Source organism: Zonotrichia albicollis, chromosome 6 (genome assembly GCF_047830755.1).
Source record: "Zonotrichia albicollis isolate bZonAlb1 chromosome 6, bZonAlb1.hap1, whole genome shotgun sequence".
NCBI lineage: Eukaryota > Metazoa > Chordata > Aves > Passeriformes > Passerellidae > Zonotrichia > Zonotrichia albicollis.
Window position 1 is genome coordinate 56457678 of NC_133824.1, and position 11694 is coordinate 56469371.

Consider the following 11694-nt stretch of genomic DNA (forward strand, 5'->3'; position numbering starts at 1 on the left):
TGGCACTGCAATCACGACACTTCTGTATGACAATACTGCAGAATTTACTGCAGCAAATGAAGCCACTTGCCTCAGCTGGAGGAAAAATAAGGAACTATTTTATGGTTTCCTGATTCTGCCTTCTCTTTTGAATGTTTCAAAGATCTAAATACCTGTTCATCGCTAACAAGGAACAGCAGTAATAGAGAGACAATATTACAGCAATTTAAATAGAAACCAGTTTAAATAGGAAATTGTGAACATTTGAATGACATGCTCATAAAATGTTTTGTATCATTTTGTTCTCTGACACCCCTGCGACATGGAGATTTCTGTAAACAAAAAAAAGTTATGCATCAAATTAACTTGGTTTTTTTTCGGAACAAGCTGCAGATCTGCAGTCCTGACGACAAGCTGGCAGTTAAAGCCCATTTGCTGAAAGTCCAACACCGTAAATAAGTTTGACTGAAATACAACAGGGCCAGAGAAGCTGCAGTATTTTCAAGCCTAGAACAAAACAAATATAGTACCTTAGTATAAAAAAGCCTGCAGCATAGCTCAGATTACCAGCAAGGTAATCTGTTAAAACATTGATTCTCTTAACATGCATCAGCAGGTACACAAATTGACAGCCAACTACAGGTTTTGGAGTTGCTGTCACAGTTCAAGTGTTACAGACCAAAAAAAAATCAGCAATTTTTGGTCTAGTGCAAAAAATGCTGAAGTATAAAATCCTAGTACTTTCATTAAATCTAGAGGATTTTTCTACGACAGCAAGTTAAGAATTTCTAGAAATAACAGAGAAACAAATTTTCTACACTGAGAAAGAACAAAGTCTATTTTAATAAAAGAAGAAGATAAACAGTGACAGGAACATTTTTATGATAATAAAAATTTTGGAGACAAATTATCTTGAGGCTTGGAAATCCTAAAATCCAGGTCTATGTGTAAGAGTACAATCACACACAAAACTCAAAGAAGCAGCTGGGGTTTATTTTAGAAAATTCTGCTTTAAAATCCTGCATAACTAATATCAGTAACAGAACCATGACTCTTTAAAACCATATTGCTTGGCTAAGATGTTCAGAGCAACTATTTTTAGTACTTCACCTCTACTGCAGTACGTATTAGGATTTGCTGGGAGGACCAAAGTGGTGTAAAAATAAATAATCAATTGAGAAAGCAGCCAGCTGGAAAGCTTTCAGCCTTGCCTCCTGCCCCAACTGAAAGCAGCTGGAGCCACAGCCAAGCACCTTGGGATTCTATTCACCAATCCCCTTCTCCACTCAACTTTTCCATGTAATGCTTTCTTGATTTAAGTAAAATGGTAAAAAATTATTAAGATGACAGCCAAGAAATTCTCAAACACAAAGGCAGAGTAAGGGAAACACCAGCGACTCGGCAAGTGTGAAGTAACAATGTTCTTGCTCCTCCTCTCAAGTATTTGCAGAGAAATACCCCAAACTGAAATTCTGTCTCACCACTACCAGGCATAAGGACAAAAAAGGTTTCAGAAATGGGCTTACATTCAGACAGCAAGACTGCTATCTTAAAAATGTTCATGTAGTAAGCCACTGTATTTATGCAAATAAGGTAATCAGGAAAAACAACCACAGTGAATGCCTTGCATAAAGAAAAAAATCTCAATGTGCACACAATAAAAGTAATCCTTTTCCTATGTTTTGGAAAGTCAAAAGTCCTCTTAAAAGCATTATGACAAACATACCCTTAAATCAGTAAAATACAATTTTGTACCAATCTCCTTGTGCAGAGATGCAGATTTACTGTAAACTTTATGTGCCAACTGAAAGGCTTCCTCATCCTATACCTACATCATCTCAAATGACAGCTTTACACAGCTGCAAAACCAAACACCTATCTTTTTATTTATCTTCAAGTTACATTTCTGTTGTATTTCCACACACCATACATTTCAGAAAACATTCTTCTAGTTCTGCAGCCAGCTCTGTGTACTTCTGTAAAATCTCCTCCCCTTAATAATAATCTCACAGTCACACTACTCTTAACACATACTCACATGTATTTCTGCACTGGGGCCACTGAATGATTTACAAAGCTGAAAGCTTTATATGCCAGCTGCAGGCACAAATTCACTGCACAGCTCTGTATTCTGCCTTGAATTTAGACAGGAATTTTTATTTATTTATGCCTTAAAATGATAAAACTGCTTATAACTCTCACAACTATGACATCTTCTCTGAAAGGAAGCATTAGGACATTTTAATTTACAAGTTAATCTGAAGCTGTTGGGCTTTGCACTTGTTTTTTCTTATTTTAAAGTTAAAAGGGCATACATAGGTTTGCCTTAGAGAAGTTTTGAGCATAAACTTTTTTTAATCTTTAGCATATGAAAGGAACTGCTCCAGCATGTTTATGAACATGACAGTTTGTTGTCATGCTATCAGTACACCTAGACATGCACAAGTAACATTTTCTGTTTACAAAGTGCAAGAGACCACCACAATATTTGAGAAATGGTCTTGCCTAACAAATTTCAGTTATAAGGAAAATGTAAACCTGGAGAAAAATATTCACTGTCTGGACTATGTTTTATCCTTTGTGTTTTAAACAACAGGAAAAAGCTGCTTCTGGCAAGGCAGGGCTGTGGCACAGGTACTGTACTATCAACACAACTGTAAATGATTTTCTGTTCCTAATGCCTCCTGTAAACAGAGCTTACACAAAGGAAATAAAACTGAAAAATGATCTCTTAGTCCAAGTACCACCAAAAAACCTCTCCTGGACAGAAAGGGTTAAAAATGCAGCTGCTCTGCAGTATATGGGCACACAGCCCACTTGATTCCACCTCTCCTCTTGAGTCCCAGGAAGGAGCAGTGGCGATGGCTTCCTGACCTTCAGCATCTCCTCGTGTATGCTGTAGTGCCCATAGGAGCTGAAGTAAACGCCATCCTCATCCTCCCGCAGGTCTGCGATGGCGCCGCACGGCGGGCCGCTCCTGACATCCGCGCTCATCACAAAGTCCTGAGCAAACTGCCTGCAATCAGTGTGAAAGACACCCTTGGGACGCGTTTCTGGCACGGCGGGAGGGAGGCTGGGCAGGGGAAGGGATGGCTGCAGGCTGCCCTGGGGCTGGGCAGCACCGGCAGCAGCAGCTTTGGGTGTGCAGGTCCTCCCTCTGCAGGCTCCGCACGGCTGCTGCAGCACCCCGGCCAGCCCGGCTCCTGCTGCTCAGCAGTGAAATACCGGGGGCAGCTGCTATTTCTAAGGCAGGAGTATCTGTTTTGAACTTGCTGGTATGAAAGCCAGCACTGCAGAATGCAGATATGGACTCAACACAAAGAGCACAAGGACTGCTGCCCACACGACACTGGGTGACTACTGGAAGGGAGAGGGAAGCATTTTAAAACTTGGACATTTGGGTGAAAAGAAAAAAAGTTTAAAATTCAATTTATTACTTGAATTTTATGCTGCTTATTTTCCCTCCTCCCTGCTCTTGCACTCCTTCAACATGTAAAGAAAGGCTGAGAGCTGGGATTGCTCAGCTTGGGGAAAAGCAGCCTCCAGGGTGAACCCACTGCATCTCTTAGCTCCTAAAAGGGCTACAAGAAATATGGACAGGGACTTTGGACAAGGACAAATGGCTTTTAAACTCAAAGACTGTAGGTTTAGACTGGATATTAGGATGAAATGTTTTACTGTGAGGGCAGTGAGGCCCCGGCACAGATGGCCCAGAGAAGCTGGGGCTGCCCCTGGGTCCCTGGAAGTGTCCAAGGCCAGGCTGGATGGGGCTCTGTGCAACCTGGGAGCTGCTCCTGCTTGGAACTAGATGAGCTTTAGGGCCCCCTCCGTGTTCTCAGTCCTAAAAGCAGGCTGGATGACAAAACACACAAATCAAGGGGTTTATAATGAAAACACTATTAGACATTAACAAGCAGATCATACTACACCCACAATGGAGTGAAAAAGCAAACACACTTCAGCCAGACAGTATTCCCACAAGGTCTACAGTCCAACAGCAACAAAAGCTGCATCCTACACCACTCCAAAGCCTCTGACACTCACCTTTAACAGCAACCATACTTTCTTAAATGGAACCTTCACATATAGAAACTGTAGGAACAATCTCATTACCAATATCTTCCTTATAGAAGAACAAAAGCAAAAATAATATTTCACTCCTGATATTTCAAATACTTCCCTGCTCAGCTAGTTTGGATGGGGAAGAGAATATGGTAAGGGATTTTGTATTGAAATTTTGTCAGTTTCAGAAACTTCCTATATTTTTTTTTTACACAGAAGTGCTCTGGATCTTTTTTTAATATTGCTCTTTACCACAGTACTTTGTATTTTCTTTACTTTCATACAAATATCTACACGATACAATTTTAAACTTCCATAAAATGGATTCTGTGATATACAATTACATATAATTAGCACTGTGTGAGATTTAAATGATTTAATTCAAAATTATTTAAGCCAATAGTTGCCCTAGTATATGCATGCAACACAAGCACCAAAGAAATTCCAAAGACAGAGCTGTCCTGCTGGCCTCTTAATCAAGAAAAGGATAAGTAAAAACAAAAGCCATCACCTCTAAAGAGGTGACAGATTAAAAACTCAGCATAGACAAGCTGTGCTCTGAAGTCTCCAAGTCACATCTAACACTAGAGTTGATCTGATTTATAAAAATGTTACTGTCATTATTTCCCAGAGGTTTACCTGAAAGGGAGCAGGTGATATTCTGTGCAGTAATGTCCAGCACAAACCACTGAATTACAGCATTTAGACTGCTACAATGCAACTCACTCATCTGTCCATAATATAAAACTGTGCTGCTTCATCAGATCTACATCTGGCTATTTTTGCTGCCAGCTGACCCCTGCGGAATTGAAGGGGTTGTATTGAGAAAGAAAAATTACAGGCTCCCTCTTACAAGAGCAGGTAACTTAATATACTTACTTAAAAGATCTGTAAGCCTCACTAAAGTTTAGAGAGCTGAAATTGCTACTGATACCTGTGAGGATTTTTTTATTTTAAATTAAAATGAATGGAATATAAAGCAAAAAGATACACAGAAAATACCCCCAAGTTTTTGAAGCACAATGATAAATTTCTTTAATTCCTGCTGTTTATGATCAGTTAAAGCATAATGTATACAGAGATACCAGAAAAGCACTGTGTGCAAAATTCAAACTCATCTGAAGACAAAATGGATCCTTTTTGACATAAATAATTGTTCACAGCTAGGGGATTTGAATACATTTAATATTTTGGTGTACCTAGTTACCCGTAGCTCCAAGTGTGTACGGTCAAAATGCACAACACTCAAATTTTACAACACAAAAGTTTTCTGATTAACTTCTCACACAAAAGAACATGAATTATTTTTTCAAGTCTCTTAAATATAATTTCAGTTCCTCTGTGCCCAGTCAGTGTGATCTCATGCTTGCAGGGGATTTAAATGAAGTTCGTATTTCCGTGTTACCCATGAGCATCAACAATCCACATGCAGACCTCAAGATTTAGAAGAGCTACAGGGATGTCCTGACTGCATACTCTTACTACCCTCATCTGATACCAAAAACAAAAGTAGCTGAAAAAAGCTGATTTATTAATTCCACTGAGAGCTTCTCCAAACTGCAAATGAACTCTACTGACAACTACTGTTTGAAGCCAACTCTGAACATCTCCAGAGTCCTGTATTTAATTTGCTCTCTCTTCTCCAGTGTGTGCATCCTCAGTGTTCAAAAGCCTACCTAAAGAATTAACAGAAAGGTATGTCAAAAAACAGAGCAGTCTGAAGGAAAAAACCTGAGTGCTGTGCTTGCTTCGCTCTCCCAAGCATACTTTGTCCTTTCAATCTGTGCAGGTTTCTGTGCAGTTTTTACCAACCATCTACAAGAAACGTACTAACCACCTGCAACAGACAAGTCAAACCTACAGCCCCATCCCAAGGTCAGGTTCATGTTACATTCTGCTACTTCCTTCAATTTCTGTTTGTCTTCGAAACACATCTAAAACACATCAAACAAAAACAGCCCCAAACTTCAGTTCAGACACTTACTTCATCTTCTGAAGGTCATCCTGTGCCCTAGCCAAGGCTGCTTCTGCGGCTCTGGCTCTCTGTTCTGCATGCTTTAACTGTTCCAGGAGCACCATGGTGTCACTTACGCCATTAGAAGGCAAAACTTTCACAGGCTCACAAAGATCTTCTATGTCTGATAAAACAGGGAGGAAAAAGAATACCTACCAATCACATTTATGATCTGTTCACAGCAGATCATAAACACTTCATGCTAGCTCTGTCTTTGTACAAGCTGGTTGTTTCACAAAAGGCACAACTGAATTTGACAGGGCTAACTAAAAAACACAAGAAGCAATTCTTCTGCCTAGGAAGAAGAAGCAAATATGCTAGAAGCAGGGTCTAAGTTAAGGCAAATAAATCCACAATTCAGGCTTCCTTAAATACCACTGTTTCATTATTTCTAGAAGAGACATTTGGTTTAGACATAATTAAATTAGATATAATTAATACAAGGACTTTCTCAGACACATAAATCGAGTAACAGTGACAATGCTCACCAACTCTGACAATACCACATTTACCCCACAAAGCAAGATTCACACTGAAGCAGTTATTTACCAAACTGAAGAAGGAGATCATCTTCAAGTTCTGGTTTCAAATATTCCTCTCCTTCCCAAGGCAGTGGGCTGCTGAGAGAACTCAAATATGCTGCAGTTGGTCTCTAGACAGGAGAAGAACATGTACACTAAGTTTCTTTGAAAACACCAGTCCTCCAGTTTCATTCAAGGAAACAAGGCAATCTTTCACACAGTGAAATATGCAGGGTATTACTGAAGGACCTTTGCAGCAAAGGCTGGCAAAGGAATTCTGTGCCAGCAGTAATGCACAGCACATTGACAGAGGCTGAAGGATACCAAGGAATTCTGTGCCAGCAGTAATGCACAGCACATTGACAGAGGCTGAAGGATACCAAGGAATTCTGTGCCAGCAGTAATGCACAGCACATTGACAGAGGCTGAAGGATACCAAGGAATTCTGTGCCAGCAGTAATGCACAGCACATTGACAGATGCTGAAGGATACCTGCAGGACTGTGCTGCTCTCAGGAACCAAGTCCACTCAGGTATGTGGCTAATCAAAAAATCCAAGCTACTAATCCTGTCAGGTTCTTACATGAACAGTGCTGTAGTAACAGAACTCAGAAACTTCTGTTCTGTCTCTCCTGTTTGGATCCAGTTTAATACTTGGTTAAGAAAAGTGAAGTCAGTTTTGGACTTCAGTTTTTGCCTGTGTTTACTCTACACAGTTATGCATTAAATAACTACTTGAGGATTTAAGATATGTAGACTGAAGTAAAAACTACTTAGTAAGATAAGATGGTATTGAGTTTTAACCTAAACTTTAAAGGAATAATGAAGGAACAAAGTCACAAGACACACAAAATATATGAAGGCCTATCTTAAAACTGTAGGTTCCCATCAGCTTTCCAGACTCAGGTATAATTTTAGCAGAGTTTTAAGTTCCATAACTTGAGGGATCAGCTATTGCCCTTACTAAGTAGGGGTCTGGCCAGCTCACACCCTCAGGAAAGGTTTTTACATCAACACACATGCAAGGACTGAGAAACTTCAGTTCTTGAGAAGTGAACCCATTTCTGAAGTGAGACAGCAGAGTCAAAGGCCCAAAGAACCTGAATAAAACAAGACGATACTACACAGCATGGAGGCTTTATGCAAATCTCAACATCCACTTCTGAAAATAAAATTTCACATTAATTAAATATGTTTACAATTAAACCAGCCTCATATCTAGATAAACAGATCAACAGCTACTTTAATTCCCATGATTTCTTTTTCTAAAACTTCAATACAAAATCTCACACTATTATTAGAAATGGGCAAACTGAAAGCACATCACTATTCTCCAGAGTCAGAACACAGAAGTAATAGGTGGCACACCTACCTTTAATCTGGCAAAGTTTATTAGTTTAATGTACCCATAAAAATCGAGTCCTGAGTGGAAAAAAAAAAAAGGGGAGAGCATTTGTATCACAGAAAAGACCACATGTTTTACAGTTAAGTGACTACTAATTACCTGTTCAATTGGAAATTTCAAACTTCCCCTTGGGTGTACACCACTATGCAGTGCACTCTTCCTATCTTAAGTTTGCCATCTGTGTTCTTCTTCTCTTTAGGACTAACCTGTTGTTATCTTGTTGTATTTCATATTTCTAAAGTTTCATACCTTCTTGGGAGCAGCTCTTCACAGCTCTGCCATCTTCTCCTGCTTGTTGGTGCTTCCTAATCACAGCTCCTTCCAGGTTCTCCCTGCCTGGCCAAGCCCAGCCCCTTTTATCCCAGTTATCTCCACTAGCTACAGCTGCAGCCCAATTAAGGACATCGCAGCTGCAGCCCATCAAAAACAACCAGGGCTTATCAGGGCAAGGCCTGTATACAGATATTCAAACATAATACAGATATTCAAATAAAATACAGATATTTTACTAGGACTCCTACTATACTAACCCAGGAAATCCTCACCCTGAGGGCAAATACATTTGCCACAAATTAAGAATGGAACACATCCAAATGGGAACTGTGGACAGAGATTTCATTCATTTGGCAAGCAAGTACATCAGGACAGCCACTCTTACCTCCTTCCAGCTACCTTGATGGCATTCTAGGCTGCTGTGCTCCCCTGTTCATATTCTTAGCCTTCTGCTTAAAAGAATGTGAACTGATGCTACTCACTAAGAATACCTACTAATACTGATTTAAAACTGCCACCTTGGCAAAAGTAATAGGAGTTTAACTGTGTTCTCTCCCCAGGAACAGCAAAGATAAACCCAAAATACTTCTGCTTGGATTTTAGACAGAAAACAGACCAGACTAGATCTTAGGATATATAATGACTGCTTCAAGTGACAGACCCTTAAACTTGACTAAAAAGAATTTAACAGACATGGGAGGGAAAGCCTCCCTGTGATCACCTGAAGGACACAAGGCATGGGGCTCTGCTTAATGCTGAGCCCAACAACAGCATCACTGGTCAGGCAAGAGCTGCCAGCAGATCAGATCAGATCAATCATGCAGTGTCTGGTTCAGGTCAATCAAGTAGGCAGTGAGGAATCAGCACAAGCAAGCAAAGATCAAGCTCACTTTTGTCACTGGCTGAGAGCTTTACTGGTAGAAAAGGCATGCAGGAAGCAGCCAGCATAAAGAAAATGTATAAGCCTTTTTCTACAATAGCTCATCTTATTCAATCTTGGAAGCTTCAACTGCAAACCAGGAGATCAGTTATAAACAAATTAATATCTGCAATTTATTTTAAATGAGATACTCATACACAAAAGGAAATGACAAATCATGAAAAAAAACTTACCATGTTTCTGGATCACATCACTAACATCAAACTGATGCTCTGTTTTGCAGTGGGAGAACACAGCTTCAGCAGAACTAAACAACCTGTAAATAACAAACTATTAAAAGTGCAATACTGACACATTAAGTTCTAACTTATGAGTGCTATATGCTCTGTTCTGACTTACTGCAGAACACATTTCCTGCCTTTGAGAAAGGCACTGGCTCACATGCCTGACAAAGCTTTTACCTTGTTTGTCAAACATTCTGAAACAAAAGCCAACGAACACAACAATTCTGTTTGACAAAACCACAGATCCTGTTAATTTCCAAACACTGTCTGACAGCAAAGCCTGCATTAAACCTGAGATCTAAAACCCACACCAACACAAGGTGGGTGGGGCAGTTTGATAGCAATAAAATCTCTCATCTCGATACTGACGATGGGGAAGAGATGAAAGAGAAAAGGAGAAGAGCCTCCACGCTGCTTCAGCACGAGGGAAGGGGGTTACCACGCTACTCCCTCCTTCAATCCGAATGCTCAATCACTCGCTTGGCTCCGCAGAGCCGTGTACGCGATCAGCACGCTACGGAGCGAGCCCCAAAGCAGCGATTCCCGATCCCGATCCCGCGGGCCGCGCCGGCCGCTCGCAGCGCAGCGCACCCAGCGCACCCAGAACAGCGCGCTCCGCACGGGGCTCCGCGCTCCCCGTCCCCCCACCTGGCACAGAAGAGGCAGCGGGTCTGCTGGGCCACGGCAGCGCCCTCCTCCTCCTCCTCCTCCTGCTCGTCGTCCCAGGCGCCCTCGCCGTCGGACAGTTCGGGCATCTCCTCCTCGGGCTCCATGGCATCCATGTCCCGCCGCTGCCGCCCCGTGCGCGCCGCTTCCGGCCGCGGGGACGGACCGGGCCGCGCTGAGCGCCCCCTGGCGCAGCCTCCGGCCGCGGCCGCGCTGAGGGCCCGGGCCGGCGCCACCCTGCGGGAGAGAGGGGCAGCGGGACCGGCCCTCAGCCACGGCCCCGTCCTTCAGGCACGGCCCCGTCCCTCACCCACGGCCCGTCCCTCAGCCACGGCCCCGTCCCTCAGCCACGGCCCCGTCCCTCAGCGTGAAAAATGCATGGATTTTATGATTGGCTTTTGGCAAATATTAAAAATATGTGTTGTGTTAGAAAGTGACACTATATTAATTCTCTTAAGTAGTGTGTTAAATATAGTTTTAGGTTACAAAAACTGTTGAAATGAAAACTATGCTATGTACGGTGATTTTTTTAAAGAAAGGACTCGCAGCGAGATAGCAGCCACAGGACACCTGAATCTTTCAGAGAAAAAGAATTTATTGCTCCATTATCAGAAGAAATTAACTTCTTCCTGCCTCGAAGGCACTGTCAGGGTTCGGCGGAAGAAATTGACGATGTGGGGTAGCAGCGACCTGCACCAGGGGAGCCAGCCCTGTGCTGGGGACACCGGACAGCCAGCCCTGTCCCGGGGACATCAGCACAGCCAGAAGGGCCAGCCCTGTCCTGAGGCACAGCCAGGAGCTACAAAGCTAACAAAGACTTGTAAGTATGGTACTAATTAAACAAATTAGGCTTGCTTAGTTATAGGCAAATCCAGAGGGACATGAAAAACCTAAATTTGGAAACTGGTTTTAAATAAGACCAGAATGCCAAATTTGAAGAAGGGTCTAAGAGCAACTCGGTCAAACTCCTTCACAAATTTCGTCCTGCACTTTTTAAAAATCCTATATCCATTCAGATTTCTACAGGTATGAGAAGATACCACCAATTTTGCACACACTACTTAGTGATGTGGACTAAGTGCTTCTCAAGGAATTCTCTTTCCTACGCAGCAATTCAGTGCTACCCAATGAATTAGAATTAGTGCAAAGTGCTGCATTCCCTTAGTGTACAGAGGAAATCTAGTAGTCAGATGCTCCTGCCTTATGCCCCCCAAGTAGGATCTGATCCCCTGAAAGAAACAGAAGTGATGCAGCATGATAAAACACAGTTTCCCTCTGCTCTTGCCCAAGCAGTTAGGAGCAGAAATAGACTGAACAGGCGCTGCTCTGCCAGCAGCAGCCAGGCTGATAGCAGCAAAAGCAGAAACAGCAGTTTCTTTGTGTTTGAGTGAGATTCTGCTCTCCCCCGGCCGCCCCCGAGGGCCAGGGGGTCACTGATTGCACAGTCTCTGCTCCATTGCACACCCGCAGCTATTGTGGAGTGCCCTCAGAGAGCACAGGCTGAATGTGCCTTCTTTTGGATTGTTCTGGAATGAAGGTTCTCAATAAATGTAAAGCACCTGTTTGTGTGGGTCACTGTATGTAACATGTTGGGTGAGCACTGTATGAAAT

At 42.2% G+C, this 11694-nt stretch overlaps 1 protein-coding gene across 2 annotated transcripts in view; it reads right to left on the reverse strand.

The window, feature by feature from the left end:
* Positions 1-10252, reverse strand: part of PRMT3 (protein arginine methyltransferase 3) — a 51598-nt gene extending 41346 nt beyond the window's left edge. Inside the window, exons 1-6 of one of the 2 annotated variants that reach the window (XM_074543914.1) lie at positions 10066-10252; positions 9367-9449; positions 7948-7997; positions 6605-6707; positions 6026-6179; positions 2854-2995 (exon numbers count right to left, since the gene is read on the reverse strand). In XM_074543914.1, the coding sequence (XP_074400015.1) occupies positions 2854-2995; positions 6026-6179; positions 6605-6707; positions 7948-7997; positions 9367-9449; positions 10066-10199 (666 nt within the window). In that variant the 5' untranslated portion in view covers positions 10200-10252. The remainder of the gene's footprint in view (positions 1-2853; positions 2996-6025; positions 6180-6604; positions 6708-7947; positions 7998-9366; positions 9450-10065) is intronic. The other variant, XM_074543913.1, reaches the window with a different exon arrangement.
* Between the last annotated feature and the right edge of the window lie 1442 nt (positions 10253-11694).